An 18,844-nucleotide genomic window follows, 5' to 3' on the forward strand; every position below is an offset into this window, starting at 1 on the left:
TTTTAAGAGCTTAGGACAAAAGCTCTGGGGTTTCTAAGAACCAGCTCTGCACTATGAGCAGGATAAATTAAATGATGGGACAGATTTTTCTCTCATCTCTGATTTTTAACACTAGCAAACTCAGAAGGCAGTCATTATCTATGCACTATCTATCTGCATACGAAGTTTCATTCTGAAATACAAACATGTGCCAAAATCAGCATGATCCAATACTTATATATATTATAAAATGTGGTAGATGGTCTTGTTCCTTTACTTATCTTATAAGTCATCTGTTTGTTTGTTAAGTTAGCAAATTTTCTACCACATGAAAAAATGGGATGAACATTTAATCAACTGCCCAGAAGACTCCAAGTTTAGAATAAGTTCTCTCCACCTTCTTCACAGGCCACATGTTCTTATTACCGGTTCCTCTGAGCTGCCTTTCACTCAGTTACACACAGACTGTTGTAACTATTAGGTCCAATCACATATTTTTTGCATGTGGGAATAACATTACATTCAAATATGTACATGTAGAGCTAAAGCCCAAGCAGACAAAGCTTTCAGTGAGAGGACATGGGGCACCGGACTGCCTTCCTGGTCTGACTGTAGGGTATCTAACCTGACAGGGATGCTGTCTGGGATTCTGACATTGAAACTGTTAATGGTGCCGAATGATGCTATGATGATAACCATATCAGAAATACACTCAGGGTAAAAGCTGCATCATCAAAAACAGAACAATGCCTTTTTATTTCTGTTGTAACTAAGCAAATTAATAGGGTAAGTGTTCTATGTGGAAAAAGAAAATGTGGTCTCCTTCACCATGTCCTCAAATTTTGTCAGGGCATCCTCTTTTTCACTCCAGCTCCCAACAAAACCGTGACTATTTTTTAGCACTATTCACAGAATAGTGAGTTCACTTACAGAATAGCTTTTTCATCAGACCCCAGAAAACAAACACAAGCATATCAGCCCTGAGGAATAACCTGCAGCAAGATTCTAAGTTATGTCTATTGTACTTATATTTTGATCTAATAAAAACAACTCTCCCAGTAGTGAAATGTTCCCTTCTCCAGAGGCAGAACAGTCAAATCTCCATGACAGCTTGGCAGCAGGAACAATAACAAAAAATACCTTTCTGCTGGCATGTTATGCCAGAAGAAAGGAAATTTTCCCCTGGCCCATTTATTAAAAACTTTCTGGACAGATCAGAAAGCTATCCTAAAACCAAACACTACTCAGAGAATTGTTATGCTACAGTCATGGTCATACTGTTTTTAAATTCAGAAGAAAGAGGTTGAATTCAACTTAGGGGAAAAAAAGCCACATGGAAAGCAACATGAAAAGGAAGATATTTAAAGTACAGTCATATAGGCCTTATTCCTGCAATTTAAAAAGAAGTTACCAATGAAGTATTTAAAGAAGCTAAAGTAAATTGGAGTTACATACTGAAGTATTGTCACAGAGAGCACATGTAAAAAGTTATTTATAAGGCTTTGGTGAGGCTAGAACTGAAACACAAGTTTACTTTCAGGGAATTTGCCAGTAAGTCAATGAAAATTCTAAAAGAAACTGAAAGGGCAGAATGAGAGCAACAGGACAAAAGAACCATCTTGAAAAAGTTGGAAAAAAGCTTTAAATCATTAAAATAGGGAAAAAGTATACGAAAGAAACTGAAGACGGTAGAGCTGCAGAGAAGAGTAAGAGCTGGAATAAAATCCATAGTTCAGTCAGGTAGGTCTTATCTGTGCAGTTTCTATGAATATGGAAAAAACTACTCATCCTCACAGATGCTAAGAAGTAATTATAGACAATGCACAGCATACATCATCTATTTTTTGTCTTGGTTGACCTGAAAGAGAGGTCAATCTATATAGTGGCTTGGAAGATGTTTTAAATTTGTGTGTAGTCACAGCTCGTAAAAACGCTCAGTATCTAAAGTAGTACCTGTATGTAACATCGTACAAGAAGTTATTGCAAGTCTTTTAGTTGCCAGGTGGTGTGGATTCCTCGGAGATCATGGCAAGGCAGACTGGGCAGCATACAGGCTGTTCAGTACCAAGGGCTGGTCAGCCTAGGAGTGAGACTGTTCTGCTCTTTTCTTATTTTTTATTTGTTTCTCAAAGCAGCCTTCTGTTCATGTTTCTTATGATTTGATAACTTGGTCTTTATATTCATTATTTCACCAAGATGTACATACTTTTCTCACTATTCCTTTCAAAAATTAATTCTAGTTTGTTATCATTGTCATGCTTGGAAGACAATTTGCATTTGATATTTTCTTCTGAACTTTACACATCCTGTCCCATATGATTTTTATTTCTATGGAGTTCTGCAAAAGTGCTATATTTTGAACAGTAGCGTGATTGCTCTCAGCAGATTGCTTTTTTCTCTGCCGCAGCCTATCAGTTGTGAACATAAAAAGCTTTATATTCCAAGTATGGACAGCAGATAGTAACACACCTTTTTTTAAAATGAAATCTGTCTGCCTGCGTCAAATTATATACTGTGAATATACTGTTTTCTTCATATGGCCAGTTGTTGAAAGACTCCATCATGTCATTTTGCTAAAAGCATTGTTATGTCTGCTTGGAGTGATATTTCAGGACCAGAAACGTAACTTTCTCCTTTATCTGATAATGGATATAAATATGAGAAGTTTGTAATATCTAGCTAGCTGGTAGACAGGAAGGAAATGTTTGCATTCAAATGGATATCATAATAGGCAATTTGATCCTTAGGTAAAATAATGACAGGAGCGCACATGGAATTATCAGCATTAAACTACTGTTTATAATCCATTCAAGTTCGTATTAAAATGGTATATAAACAGTTATGTATCACAATCAGATGCAAGACAGAAAAGCATTAAACTATAGCGGTACGTTTTAGGAGCCTGGAATGAAAGTAGTGTGCTTATGTCTTTAGAATAATATATGATGTCCCTAATTTTTATTATTAGGATAGATTCTTGTGCTTCTGTTACTCAGACTCATCAGTGCTTTTTGATGTAAGAGCAGAGTTAATGCACTGGCTTTCACTTACAGAACCCTAACGGTTTGAAATCCAAGTACCTGAAAAAAACCCACCTGCTTTTGCCTCCTTGTGATATTGATCCAATTGCAGTTAGAAGCTTGGATGCAATATAAACATACCTGAACAGGGGCAGACTCATCCGAGATTAGTGAGAAGAAAGGTCAATGCAGAACAAATATCCTGAAAAAAGCCAGGGGTGCACAACGCATACTGGAGGCCTACAGAAACATGTTACTTATTGATCTCTAGGCTGTATTTTTCAGGAGACAATGGTTTTCTGGTTAGCAAAGATCAATCAAAAATTGATGTATGGTTACATCAATGGAGATGCTGCATGTATGCCTGATGAACTGAAACACAGAAAGTCATCTGATACAGGAAGATGCTCTGTATGTGGAAGACAAATGGGTATAACTACATCATTCAATGACTAAGGGAACCCTTTATGAGCAGGGGGTACCCCTGAAACATGAAGATGAAATGACTGACCCTATGGGTTGGAGTTGCTCCTGTGCTGCAAGACACAATTCTTGCATAGCAAAACAGCGATTCTACTCACATCTGCAAAAGAACTGCAGAGTAGCCTTCAGACAGAAACAAATTACTCCCTATGGGAGACTGTCAGAGCCTTTACTCACGTTTCGTGTTGTAAATAAAGCAGTGGCCCTTCTATTCTAGACATGGAGCTATTGGGAAGGGGAACAGACCAGGTTGTGGGAACATACCAATCTCAAGGTCATGGTTCATTTGCCCTGCCACCTTTTTCAGTTATCCCCTTTACTCTGAATAGCTAAAGAAAAAACAGAGATCATGTGCAAATAATTTTAAAGCAATCCTGGAGGAAACATCTTTATGGCAAAGTATGCTATTCCTTGGCTTTAAATCACACACACACACATACACACAAAGACAGATAGCCTGGGAGAGTCTGCAAAAAAATCAGTTGCACTTCAGGAGTAACAGAGGTGATCAAGAGTTAAGCTGAATAAATCTGCCTCGTGTTTAATAGATACGGCTCTAAATGGAAAGAGCCCTTAGCCAAAGCATGTGGTCCCTGGATCTCTGAAATCATTTGGAATCTAAGCAAAATGCTGATGTTTGGGCCCAACTCCGATATTAACAGGGGACTGTTAAGGAAACTTGTGTGTTCAGTTGTGTAATCAGGGCAGGGCAGGAGACTGTACAGTCTGATAAAAGGAAAAAATATTTTACTTATCCTTTTTTTTAGTCAGCTTTGGGCAAGCGTTAAAATCTCAAGGAACATATCTCTAGTAGAGAAGCAACCAGAAAAGCTGTGATTTTAAGATCTTGGGGACATAGTTGCTAATACCAATTACGACCTGCCCAGCTGATGGAAGGGTAGAATCCCTTGTGGGTTTCCTTTCTACCGTAGAGAGTGATATACTGCACTTATTTTGCTTAGAACTTGTTATCCCTGAAGGATCATGATGCCAACCCGTTACTCTCAGAGCAGAGGCTAGTGCCAAAGGAGTGGGGGTAGCACAGGATCCAGCATACAGTAGCAACACAGGCTTTGTTGCAGCATGATGAAAAGCTGTGTTTAACAAAACCCAGGAAACCCATCTGCATACAATCTTATCACCAGAGTCCCCTGCTGGACATACTGGAAAACTTCAGTAAGACAGAAAACAAGAAAACCACCCTTTGTGCATATTGTGTGCATATAAACTGATTTTCTTCAAATATTCTAGTGGATTATATAACGGTGATTTAGCGTGCTTTGTGCAGTATTCACAGCTTTGCTATGTACTGATCAGAGTGGCATTTGAGACTGTGGATGTAAGTGCGTGCATGCATGTATTGCAGACCAGGGGATTCCTTACCATTGAGAAGCCATGTGATCTGAGGCACAGGTACGCCTCCTACACAGCACTGCAGCACAAAGTCTTGCCCTTCACTCACAGTGCATCCTTTCAAGACACTGGAAAAGCATGGAGCAACCTCTTGAACTTTAGGCCCTTTAAAACCAAAATGAAAACAGTTCCTTTAACCCAAATTGAAAAAAATTATCTTTACCACTTACTGACTTTTTCTACGTGTGCTTAGGTGACATAGGTGGGCTAACAGATTCATCCCATGCAAACAAGCAAAAAATAAAATCAAAACCATGGTGAAATGTTTTATTGTGAAATAGAAATAATTTTGAGCAATGGACTGGTATAAAGAAGGGGTTCTTCTATAATCTACAAAGCAGGCATGGTCATCCCTCAAGCTGACAATCTTAGGTGGTGGTTTTCTATGCCAGAATCCACCATTTGCAGCCAATCACTAGAACTGTATGCAACATATTACCAGAGAGCTCAGCGCAAAGAACAGAAAGGATAATTCTTCTTGTCTGTCTTCTCCCAGTCCCTCTCCCAAATTTCCCCTGGCTGGCAGTGAAACAGGGTGACTTAAGGATGCAGTTTACAGATCTCTCATGAGACAGAGTATCTTGGGTATCCTGGTTTAACCTCAGGCACAGCAGATAGAGAAATGTTGCATAAACATGATCATAGCTCCAGGACAAAACCTAAAACCAGGTGAAAAGGTTGGAATTGAGGACAGGATTTGCTAAGAGCCCAACAAATATCTCAACCAGACCAGTGAGACAGTGCCTTCAAGCTCAAAGTAATTTGTCACTGGGAAGTGTACTTGAATTTAGCAGAATGCGATTCTCATTCCTTTACTTTTCTTCTTATTTGCATTACTGCACAGGATTGGCTTGTGCTCACAAAACATTTCAGATATGCAGTGTCCTATAGAAATGCTAAGTGACTCTAAAAGAACTGAATGCAGAACAACAACAATAAAATCTTTGGCAACCTGTATTAAATACAAGCATGAATAGAAAACCTCAGTGGAGAACAGGCCTTCCTGTGTACAAAACATTCAATGAGATGGTTGCAGCTCTACAAACAACAAAACCAAAAGGTCAGAAGGGAAACTGATGCAGAAAGTGGCTTGCCAGCTATCCCACACCAAATTATTCACAGAGCTAGGAATCAGAGTTAACCTGCATTGAGAAACTGTCACAGAAATTTTGTAGTCGCCACCCTCTGACAGCTTAGAAAAGCCCAGCCACAGTTTTCAAAGTGCAGATGGGCTTACAAGAACCTACTTACTTCGGACAGTTAACAACCAGCTGGTGGAAGTCTGGCCTTTGGGGTTGAAAGCCGCACAGCTGTAAGATCCACTGTCCCCCAAGCAGGCTTTCTTTAACCATAGGCAATGAATTCCATCTTCTTCATATATTTGGACATCTTCTCCAGCTTTAATAGGTTCACCCTCTTTGAACCACTCCACATCTGGTTTTGGTTTCCCTGAAACTAGACAATCGGGTATTTGAATTTTTATGAACAGGTATTCACCTTAGTGTAATTCCATTATTTGCTTTAGTGTAAATTAGGTATAATTTACACATACATAATTACATAAACCTTAATGAGCAAGTAATACACAAAACTATCTTCAAAAAGATGGTGTGATATTTCTGATCTTTCAAAACCTCTTGACTGGTCCATCATTTAAAATAACAAATATTTGGTAACTTGAAAAATCCCAAGCACTTCTATCTGTACATAAATATCTGAAGGGAGGGTATAAAGACGACAGAGCCAGGCTCTTTTCAGTGGTGTCCAGTGACAGGACCAGAGGCAATGAGCACAAACTGAAACACAGGAGGTTCTGTCTGAACCTAAACACTTTTTTACCATGAGGGTTACTAAGCACTGGCACAGGTTGCCCAGAGAGGCTGTGGAGTCTCCCTCCCTGGAGATACTCAAAAGCCACCTCAACATAGTCCTGGACAACCTGCTTTAGGTGACAATGCATGAGCAGGGATGTTGAATCAGATGACCTCCAGAGGTCCCTTCCAACCTCAAACATTCTGTGATGCTGGTTATTTTTTTCCAGACTAGGGTCCAGGTGTAGGCAAAGCACGCAGCTTCCTAGGACGGTCATCAGGGAGCAGAAGCAAAACAGCTGTGGCTTCACTGCCTGCTTTGCCTGTTGCAGAGCTCTAGAAAACCAGATTTGGTTCCTAGTAGTGCTGAGGGAGGTCTGGGCTTCATGGGTCAGTTGCTATGATGAGCAAAGAGGAGAGGTTAGGAAAGAATGCCAGAAAAGCTCACCCACCCCATCCTTCACTTATTTTCAGCAAACAAGGCCCTCTAGGCTTCCACCTTGCTGATGTTCCTTCCCAGCTCTACCCATTTCATTATAGCAAGAGTGCTCAGTCCCAGAGGAAGGCACAGACAGTAAAGGAAGGCAGGAATATCTGCAACAAAGACGTATGATATACTGCAGGAAACCCTTCTGAACGGAGAAAATACAAGGATAGGGGAGTGAAAACAAGAAGAGGAACCCTTTGCTAGAAGCAGGACCCCACCTGATAAAAGTGACTAGAAATAGGAAAAGAAGGAATTCCTTCTTGGGCGGGGGGGGAGCAGTCCCTAAATCCATCCCCAAATCCATAAAAATTTTGGAAGGGAACAGGTCACCATTACACCCACAAATGGGGGCAAAAAATGGAATGCCTGTTGCATACACTGGAAAGCAAGAAATGTCCTTTTTCTGTGGATTTTCTCCACTAGAAACTAGAAGTTATTATTCAGAAAAGATTCTTTTTCCAGCTCAGCAGAGAAAGAGCACATTGGAATCCACAGTGTAGAAGAGTGGAGGTGGGAGAACTTCCAAAAGCTGGGGAGAAAAAAAAAATCAAGCCCCGAAGTGTCAAAGAACCTGGATGCTTCGTAGTAACTGTGCAGACCCAGAAGCATGCTGAGCTGACAGCCTGGAAGGTAGAAGCCTCCCTAAGGGTGTGATAGCATTTCCATTGTCCATTGCAACCAGGAAGCAGAGGTGCCTGCGACAGCAACCCTGGTCACCCTTTGCGGAGAGGATTCTCAGGAAAGAGAGTTTCTCAGATTACTTGTTAAAGCACAGGAGGGACATTGCACTGTAACTTCCCTACAGACACCTTGCTTTTGCATGTAAGAGTTTGTGCTTTGGGTCCAAAGCCAAATGAAAAGGCATTCACTGGCTTCAATAAGAACTGAATGATCTCCTTGGTTTCTGTACAATAGGGACTACATTTCGCTACCAAACAGGACCATGAATTAGTTAAACCTTGCAAAGTTTTTGAGATGCTCTGATGGAAAGCAATCCATGTTCTTAGTACTAATATACCTGAAAAATAAGCTATTCAAAAGGTGCCAGGATCTTTGGAATATTTTCTCCCCTCCTTGCTCTCTGGGCTTGTGATATAAATTGTACTTTTTACTCATGGGGCAAGAACTATCAAGAAATGAAATAAATTACCATGGTTTTGTTGTGATTTTTTTTCCTCCAGAGACATAAAACCCAATTTCTCTTTCACTTGTGGGAACACTTTAAAGTGCGAATGTTATTTTAAAAAAATAGCAGAAAAATCCTTCAAAATTATTTTCGACTAAAATTGTAATAAAAAAAAAAGAGAAGTGTTCCAAATCTACTCCCTGGATTCAGCAAAATGCAGCTCTCATTACTCTTCTGAGAGGTTAAAACTCAGTTAAATTCTGTGGAGCAAACTCTAAACCTCCCTTTTAATTCTGACTTTATCATTTCAGCTATTAGGAGGCACTCAGTTGATCTGAGTTGGGTTGACCAAATATGAGGGGTAAAAGTAGATGCCGCAAGGGAAATGCAGTGACTGACTGTATTTTCTTATCTGATCATTTTTTTTGGCTCAAGGTCAATATAACTAATTACAGTTCTGGAAAGTGTACCATCCATTTTCTCTCTTGCACCCTCATATAAGAGGCCCTAAAACTACCTCCTAGAAAGAGTGGCATTGATTATATCTGGGGAAGCCCTAGATGAGAGAAGGGATGGACACTACGGTATGGAATGATTTGAAAATTTCATTGAGAAGAGTATTGTGGAAACAGCATGAGATTCTGCATCTATTTCCAAAATGCTTTAGGAGGAGGACAACTTGCAATGAAAGAATTGCTTCCCCGCTTCCACACATAGAACAGGAACCTGACTAACCCCAGGGCTCTGATAACTGTAATCCCTTTACCTTTGCTCTTGAATTTAATCTCCTGGCCTTCTGATGCTTCCAGGCTCTGTGGACGGCTCTCAAACTGAGGGGGAATTCCCAGAGGCTCCCTCTTCTCCTCCATTACAGCCTTCCGGGCTCCTGATCTGTTTTCTGCTTCTCTACTCCTTGGACTGACTTGCCCTGTCAGAGATGGGGTTTGTTGAGCTGACATCAGGGGCTGCACAGCCCTTTTCCTGTCTTCACCCTGTCTGATGAAAGTGGCCTGGGGTTCTGCCTTTGGTTCTGGCTGCAGTTTGACAGCTTGCAGTGTGATGGTGCTTGAAGTTTTCTGCAACACCTGAGATCCCTTTTTTCCTTCTTTAGGTTCTTGAGGAGATACTGCATTGGCTTCTTGGTGCTGTCTCTGCTTACTGTCTTTGGCTTCTCTGGTGATGTAAAAGGTCTCTTTCTTTGCTGACACCCTGTCTTTGGTTTCAACCATGAGTTCAGTGCTGCTGGATTTCAGCTCTTTAGCAATCCCATTGCTAGTTGCCTGTTTGAATTCTGAATTTTCAACAGCTTTAACAGCAAGTGTTGTTGGTTTTGATGGCATGCTGAAGGAAAATGATAAGTTTACAGATATATGGCACTGTATAAAAACTAATTATTATTATCAGCAATGATATAAATGTACATCCCCTTAGCCAGAAGGTGAATTAATTAGCCTTTAGTTTCCTTCACATAGATTAAGAACATGGATGAAATAGGTGAAGTGAAAAGCTTCATAAAATGTGATCAGTGCTCAGACACTGTCTCAACTGAGGAGTTTCTGGATACAAATCCATGGCTCAGGCTCTGTTTTGTGAGTCAGACACTAACCTTGCACTGCTTTAGATAGAGAGCAATTATGCGAGACCCTGGAACGACCATGATGTAACACTACTTCATGCTTTAATAAATTGAGGCCACGTATAATTATAGCTCAAAATGCCAAATAAAATAGTTCCCTAAAGGGAAATGAAAATGTAAATTGTGCAGTGAATGTATTATTTCTAATTATGGTGTCTTGTAATTTAGGTGATTTCAAAAGAGGACTGACCAGGAAACTTGGTTAAAGTTTAGGGGAGGGAGGAGGGGTGTTGTAAAAAAAAATAAAAGATCTATTCACTGGATCTAATGATATCAGCCATGGTTTTATTAGGAAGAGTTTCTCAGAATTATGATGGATCTGCTGCTCAGTACATTGAGGGCACAAGAGTAGCTGACTAACTTGATATGTTTCCTTCATTGAAGTTGACTGCCCTGACCACTAAGCTATTACCCATAGAGCACTGGCTGTGTCTCACACTTCCAAAGTATTATTCCAAGGCAGAACTGGAACATATCTGAAATACAGGAAGGAATTTCTAGCTCAGCTGTTTTGCTATACTTAGTGCCATTGACTTATTCTCTTAGGGAGATTCAGGATATTTATTGTGGTACTCTCTTCAGCCAGAGTTATATGTACTAGAGAAATAATGCCTATGGGGTTTGCAGTTACAACTCTAAGATTTTTACATTTTACAAAATATCTCTTTTTTTGTGAATAAACGATGGAGGCAAAACTGCTCTGGAGAACCCAGTACATGGGGAGTTCTGGCTGTAGAGCTGCACAGTTTCATTTACACTAAACTTATTTTGAAGTTCCTAAATTTTAATGTTCCTAAAAATTACACAGACCTGAAAAACAGGGTAGCACAGCGTTTTTCAGATCCACTTTGCAGTGGACATGGAGTTAGGACAATGTAAACATGCCATTTTGAAATCCCATCCAGGGCATGTGAGGACAGATTAAACACCCTGAAGACTGTAAAATAACCGGCTTTCATGAAAGTGTCTTACACAGTCAGCTTAGAGCATCTCATTCCTGCATTTTCTATTCAAGAAGAAAAGCCATTTTACATTTTTTTAAAATTATAGTCATTTAACTTTAAAAATCTTAATAAAGCCCAAAAATAGGAAATTTTTTGTTTGTTACTTTACCCATACTTTTGTATATATTTTCAGACAACAGCAAAGACAGTGGCCATACCACATTTTGCTTATGACAACCAGCTCAGTACTGACAAGATGCATGCAAGTTTTTGACTCCAAAAAGGAAGTTTGACCAATTGGTACAGAGTATAATTTCTCCTCACATAGTTTTTGTTCAGATTATATAACTATTTGATTACATGGGAACAGTGAGCATAAAGCCATCTGAATTTTGCTTTCCTGAAGCAGACCAGAACTCCGTACTTCACAGTGTTGCCACCGGTTCCACCAACTATTTCACAGGAGTCTACCAGGACAGCTGAATTTGGCAGTAAGAGAGAATCTCATTCCAAGTAAACATTTTCTAACTTCCAAATGCAGACTGATCCAAAAAGATTTACCACTTTGTGAGGAAGGCGCATGCAGTAAGTGTCAAAACTAGTGCACTGCAATTAAATATTCTGAGAAAGTATTCCAGTAAAAACATACCATTGTGGCTGAGCATATGTGTCAGTCTTATCTGGACCTGAAATAAAAAAAGAAAAAACAGGTAACTTACACGTACAATACTGCACACGATTGCATAAATTGGAAAGATTTTAAGTAAAGAATATACTTAAGAACCTCCACTCTTGATATTTTCAATCCATTGATCACCACACCTGAAATTTGATATGGACAACAGCAAGTTGCTCAGCTGAAACAAAAAGAGGTCTTGGTCCATTTTGAGACATTGCTGGGTCAACTAAGTTCTCAAGGTTCTGTGAGCCTCAAAGGCTCCTTGTTGGGGGAGAGAAGTAAGGAAGAGATTCCAACTGGGAGGCAGCTCATCAAATCTTATGGGAACTCCACAGAGCTTGTAGAAGTGGAGAAAGACAAACCATCATTATTACACCTGAGCATGTCCACAGTGAAACTGAGGCTGTCCTCTGGCTAAAACACAAAACCAAATTAACAGTAGTAAAAACTCCCAAAACCTGAGCCCACCTGTAAACTTTTACCAACTCATTTGCTGTGCAGCAAGTATTATCATGTTTAACATGAATAACAAAACCTAATATATCACATTTCTTCACTTTGCAACAGCACCAGGAGATCTGGGAACATGGCTGACCTATATTGATTTGCCAAGGTTCCTCATCAGCTGCATTGATATAACTGAGCACATATTTGCCCACAGTCAGTCTCTTAGTTCACATGTATGTAATCCTCTATGGATTCTCCCTAACCCGGACAGTATTTGTTTCTCTTGGGGGCAACATGAGATAATAAATAGTTGGGAGGAGAGAAATACCACTCCAGTTCAAGTACCAACCACATCTCTCCACTTTTCGCTGGTTAACACTACAGGATGTAGCTTGTTTTCTCCTGGTCAGATCAAAGTTGCATCTATGCTGTTGTCAGCTGTGAGACTACAAACTACAGTAGAAAGACATGTAATAATGAATTTGCAAGATAATGAATTTAGCCATCATCAACAAATACTCCATAAAAATGCTTTCAGAGTCTGCCTCAGAGAAAAGACAAAAACATGTGATGGATGATACTCTGATTTCCACTGTGTTTTGCAAGCAAAAATCCACATCCAAATGCTTGGACTTGCCACACCATTCAGAGTGACCAAAAGAATCTATTTACACACACACAAAAGTTGCAGTGAGAGAGGGAAATAACCCATTGACCTCACTACAATAAACCTGTCAATAAACAGTAACAGAAATTCTTCACATAAAAATTAAAGCTGAAAAGAGACTGGATAAATGCAGAAAAGGAAGCTGAACAACTGCTGGTTGCAGACAAGACAATACCATGCAACCCTGTCAATTAAAACAACATTTTCCCTCTCCCTCTCCACTTTCCACTATGGGAACTTGGGGAAAAAAATGTAGCTCTTGGAACAAGATTATCTATATATGAGATTGCATGGATTTAAAAGAAAATGTAGTAATTCTGAGCGACTTGATTGTCTGCTAGCATCTTGCAGCAAGTCCTATGACCTGATTTAATTGATAATGAAAGAATTAGGTATTATATATTGTGGTTAGGTAAGTGGAATCATCTGATTAGTCAAGTACATTGCAAGAGAGTGCCCTTTTTACTGACCTGTACTAATCCAAGAAAGAATGCTCACATTATTCAGAGATGTGATCAGCATCTGAAGCAACCATATACCACAACTGACTTTGTGACCCCAGTTCCGCATCGTCTCTCAAGGCAGATGTACCCATTACACAACAGAAAGCTCACCACTTCAGGGAGAGCAAGTAAGGATCAAGTTTCCTGTTTTAGAAAAAGGCTTATTGAACAAAATGGCCCTTTCTATAAAACATCAGTTGAATAGGCAACCTGTAGAAGCTCCTTCTACAATGGCTTAATCAGACTGGAACTTACAGATAAAAAGGACAGCTTTAAGTGGCAAAGGCTAGTTGTGGTTCTGAGGATCCCAAATGTACATCCTCTTGTTATTTATATTCTTGGTATCTTACAGAGTGACAGCACTGATGTGAACCTAAAACTCTTGCATTAAAAAATTCACTGCTGGGTTCATATGTAACCCACTGATCTTATGATTGCTGTTGAAGCCAGCAGCTGTTGATTTAATTATTTAATTGGGTCCAGTGACTGCTTATCCACTGACTGACAAGCTTCCTCTTTAGTGTGGTTGCTGAAGGCTGTAGGATTTTGAGGCTGATGCAAAGGGTATCCTAAGAAGCATCAAACTGCAAAATAAACTGTATATAGTAATGCATATATGGAATAGAGCATCCTAAATTATTTATATAAAGACATTTATTTCCTTTAACAGCAGTGAAATAAGGCAGGGTTGGGAGTTGAGAAGCCTGAATTTTAATCTCATTAAGCTGTTTTTTCTCTCTTACAGTTTAGAGTTATGCTCCTTTACTTTGCTGGTTCTACAAATCATAGAATCATAGAATCATAGAATGCTTTGGGACAGAAGGGACCTTTAAAGGCCATCTAATCCACCCCCCCCTGCAATTGGCAGGGACATCAACAACTAGATCAGGTTGCTCAGAGCCCCATCCAGCCTGGCCTTGAATGTTTCCAAGGATGGGGCATCTACCACTTCTCTGGGCAACCCGTTCCAGTGTTTCACTACCCTCATTGTAAAAAAATTCTTCCTTATATCCAGTCTGAATCTTCCCTCTTTTAGTTTAAAACCACTACCCCTTGTCTTATCGCTACAGGCCCTGCTAAAAAGTCCCTCTCCATCTTTCTTATAAGCCCCCTTTAAGTACTGAAAGACTGCAGCAAAGGTCACCCTGCAGATACAATTTTGTTTCCCAACGGGGAGCGGTATAAATGTGCATCTGGTGTTGGTACTCAACAAATACAAAATTAATTACTGATAATAATGACAAGTGCAACGTTTCCATTGGCTGAAATTAAAATCTATGTTCAAAATATATGGAGGTCAAAATCACAGTAAAAATGAAAAGTTGGTTTTAAAGAAAGTTGCTACAAAGCATTTGGATAGCCTTTTTCCCATTGAACCAATATAATGTTTTTAGCTGTAGCACGCTCCAAGCCATCACAGTATCATTTAATGCAGAGAGGAAGATAATGGGAAAAAGTGAATGCTTATACTGAGAACACAACCAAAGATATTTTAAAGGAACATCTGTGGTTCACTTGTGCTCTCTCCTGTAAACTTTTTGCCATACCTTGAACGGTGAGCTCTGCAGACACAGATGCCTTCCCAGCGCTGTTTATCACTGTGCACGTGTAAATTCCTGAATCAGCAAGCTGAGCATTTTGGATTTCCAAGAATTGAATGCCTGTTTTCTCAAACATGTTGAAACGCTCATTTTGCTGCAACTGAATATCACCCTGCAAATATCACAAGATACCATGAGACACCTAGCTATTGGTTAGAGAAGGGGAGCAAGAAATTTTTTGGTAAAACATCAGGTCAAAATGCCTTTCTCCTATCTTTTAGCCAAATTCCTTCTATGAATAATACTCAGATGGTATAAACAAAAAACTGTGTCCAAAAGTTCTCTAATTCATATCTGCAGGAGGCTGTTTTTCCCTGCATTTTGCCACCCACTCATCTCAGTTTGTTTTTGGCTTTTCATTATTTACTATATCCACATTCCTAGGAAAATTTCTTTTCACTGTATGTGGGCTCAAACCAGTTTTCCATTCATGTTTGTCCCAGGAAGTCAAACATCATACTTCATACTTTCATACATCATCCTTTCTAAGCAAAAACTTCCAAGTGGGGGAGTAGTTGTCTATCCCTCAATAGCTCCTTTGTCCTGTATCATTTCAGGAACTGGAAAAAATTCTGCATAAGGGGACCTCATCAATGGCTAGGTGGGGGTGGCAGAAGGCACTAGGCATACGTTAAGAGGGACACTGCAGCAACACACTCCTTTGCAGTGCTATGCTGGAGTTAAATCAACAGGTATGGCTTTGAGGCAGGAACAATGCATGTAGTTCTGTGCTCTCTGTTACACAGATTAGATGATCAGAATGACCATTTTTGCCTTTAAATTCTATGAAATAATTGACCAACACCTCATTTGTGAGCAAATCAGTGCTTCTGCTTCAGCACCAGCCATTAAAGAGGAGTCCCTGGCTATCAGGCACCACAGCTTTTCCTACCCTAAGTTTAGGAAGGGAAAGCATACAAATCTATGATTTGTAGGGCTTTGGTCAGTAAACATTTGGGAAACACTACAGTGCTTTCAGACACTGACATTCCTGAAGTCTCTATCAACTTACTGCTATCTAGGTGCTGTAAGTCCTATTTGAATAAAAAAAGCTAATTCACATTAGGGGTTTGGTGGTACAGGAGAAGCTTCTGTTCTTTGCAACTTAACAAGTAAAAAAAGGGGAAAGAAAAGAATAAGACATTTACAAAAAAGCTTATTAATTAGTTCTGAAAAGTGCAATTTTTATTGTTTATAAAGCTTCCATGCTGTATGGAAGGTGGTCATGTGTTGGCTCTGCACTAGCCAGATGTGGTCCAGCAGCCATGTCAGTTCATTTCCGTGATGCTGAGGCAGAGCTGAAATGCCTACCACTCAGCAGGACCCCACAGTGCCATCCTGACATGACCAGAAACATTGTGGGCCTGAGCTTGTTTGCAGCTAGCCAAAAGCACATGCATGATTACCTGTTAATCCATGCCTTATGAATAGGGATGCAAAAACATGCTCCACAACAACAACACGCCAATAAAACTCTGATAAAGAGCAACAACACATTTGCACTTTACAGAGCATATGAATTATTGAAAGACAGCTTCATGGTGCTCAAAATACGTGCTAAAATAATATTATGAAAGACTAAAGAAAAACAATTTAACCAAAAGTGATGGATTGAGGATAAGTTCAAGAGAGCGGACTGGGTGTCTGCAGGCCAGCAATGGTATGACTACTGAACCTCTGAATACCATACCTGTGGTATTTTACAGAATAATATATGCAGACCCGCAAGTGTTGAAACATGTTTTTTAAGGACATAAACATGAACAGAACTCATGGAGCTGCTAATAAGAAGAACTTTGCATACTTCATTCATTTGATCAGACAATGAATGCCAGATTATAGAATAACACATTACAGAAGTTGACAATCAATAGCAAAATGTATAATATAACCTCTAATAAACTGCAAAAACATGTATGAAGAAGTACCAAAGCTTAGATCCAAGCTGCTGGATTGCTAGTCCCTGCTTGCTGTTTAGCACGCAGCCCTGAACAAAGAGAACTGAATGACAAATCCTGTTCTGCACTGAGTTGCATGGCTGGAAATCCTGAGCGAGTCTGGTGGGACTGGAAGCAGGCTGTTGTGGAGCGGCTGCATTGCAGACTGCCTAGAGAGCCCCCAGGCCCAAAAGAACTGATGGCAGCTGGAGGGAGAAGCAGACTCTAGATGGAGCCGCCAACTGAAGGAGATGTCTTAGTGAGTGCTTGCATAGCAACAGGCTGCTTGTTTTCTGAGAGGTACCCTGGCATTCTGATATTACAGACAAGGATAAGTCTGGAATAAAGCAGTCAATGACCTGGAAGCATTTCCCTGCTCTACGAGCAGTTTTCTGGTGGTTTTTGTGGTTTCTCCCTCCCCCACCCACCCCGAAGACCTGGAGACACCAGAAGAAAATAAAAGCTCTGAAAAAAGCTTTTTTTTTTTTTTTTTTTTTGCTATACATAAGGCAACTGTCTGTTGAAGGCTGAAGGGGAGCACAGTGCCAACAGACCAGTCATACGTTTGCTTTTCCAGATGAAAGAAAGTAATTGTAATTCTCTAAAATACTAATAGTGTCAGTAAAAATGGCCTCATCAGTGTAATATTTAATTATCACCTGAAAGCTCTCTCCTTAGTAATAAAAAAAAGTGGTTGGATATCTTGTGTATGCCCAAAGGGGGCACTAGGACTTAAGTCTTCAATGCTTTTTTAATAGTCTAATGAATTTTAAACATTGCTCATTTACACAGCTTTTTTGTAAATGACAGATGCTCACAATTCCCAATTTTAATGCAGATCTGAAGTTGACAGCTCAGGTCTCCTTTATTTTATGTCAGACACTTTTCTGCTACCACTGTTTTAGCAGAGGTCAGACTAAAACAGTTGAACTGTTGTTCACCTGCCTTGAATTTTTTTTTTTTAATTTGGAAAAAAACAATTGTACATGCCAAAACACAATTATATCTGTTAATTCCTAAACAGTTAATTTTCTTTTCAATTCAATTTCATTTCTTTGCAAACATCGTCTTCGGTCTAACATACAGGTAAAACCCAATGTGGGTGATACAGAAAAGGCAGTTTATGACTGAGACACTGACATGGAACTTGGGAAATACAGCTGTAATTTTCACAGCTGTCAGAGACTCCTCTGTATCCACAGTCAAAGCATTAAATCCCTGCAGACCTTCTCTATAAAACAGAGATGATGATAATATTCACATTTCCCATTCTTTGTCTATTTCTCTTATCTTTCGGCAAGTATGTCGCATACTCGCTATTTTTATAATGGAACCTGGATCTTGTTTGGTGCTTTCAGATGATTTTTTTGTACAAATATTTTCAAGAATGAGACAGATAAGGGAGAAGTTTATACTGAGAAGGAATGCTATTGTCTTTTGTGAGTTTATTCAGCATAAAAACGAGGAAGAATATGGCTCTCCTTGTACGTAAATTCTCACCATGATAATTTGCAGTGGCAAGTGCATTTCATCCTTTCAGGTCACAAAATTTCAAAAGAGAAAGAAAACATCAATTTTTTGGGAAATCATACCTTAAACCAAGTTACTTGAGGCTGAGGTCGTCCTGTTATTTTACATGAGAATTTGCCTGTTTGGCCTTCACGCACAACAACTCTATTGGGTTTTGTAGCAAACTTGGGTGGACTCTCTCCCCAGATGCTTGGCCTGTGCTCCACAGATGGAACAGTCAGTCTTCCCCTGAAAAGGCAATTGGCATCCTGGTTTTACAGAAGAACTGGAAGCTGTTGCGGTTAAAGCACACTTCAGGAAGCGTTTTAGACCAGTGGTCTGCCAACAAGGGTATATAATCGGTGGTAACTAAGACAATATTCCACAGTATTTTTTTTGGCCAATGGAAGAAATGGAAATGCTGGTGATGACTGCTCTTGACTCCTCATGCAACTGAATAGTATGATGCTATACACCCTCATCCAGCATACACATAACTCACATAACAGATCTTGGGGACAATTTCAGTTGCTTATAAGCAGAGCTGGGCAAACCAAATGATAGGAAACATTGCATGCATTTAGTTTTTCTTGTTTTCTGTT

General features: G+C 39.7%; 1 protein-coding gene across 3 annotated transcripts in view; it reads right to left on the minus strand.

Annotated features, from left to right (window-relative positions):
* MYLK (myosin light chain kinase) overlaps nt 1-18,844 on the minus strand; it is a 219,619-nt gene that overhangs the window by 104,505 nt on the left and 96,270 nt on the right. For all 3 annotated transcript variants that reach the window (XM_087731529.1, XM_087731530.1, XM_087731528.1), the window contains 6 exons: nt 18,326-18,491; nt 14,743-14,908; nt 11,549-11,585; nt 9,086-9,660; nt 6,147-6,350; nt 4,866-5,000 (listed from right to left, as the gene is read on the minus strand). In XM_087731529.1, the coding sequence (XP_087587655.1) occupies nt 4,866-5,000; nt 6,147-6,350; nt 9,086-9,660; nt 11,549-11,585; nt 14,743-14,908; nt 18,326-18,491 (1,283 nt within the window). The remainder of the gene's footprint in view (nt 1-4,865; nt 5,001-6,146; nt 6,351-9,085; nt 9,661-11,548; nt 11,586-14,742; nt 14,909-18,325; nt 18,492-18,844) is intronic.

Source organism: Nipponia nippon, unplaced genomic scaffold (genome assembly GCF_047370975.1).
Source record: "Nipponia nippon isolate SJK-2023a ecotype South Korea unplaced genomic scaffold, ASM4737097v1 scaffold_5, whole genome shotgun sequence".
NCBI lineage: Eukaryota > Metazoa > Chordata > Aves > Pelecaniformes > Threskiornithidae > Nipponia > Nipponia nippon.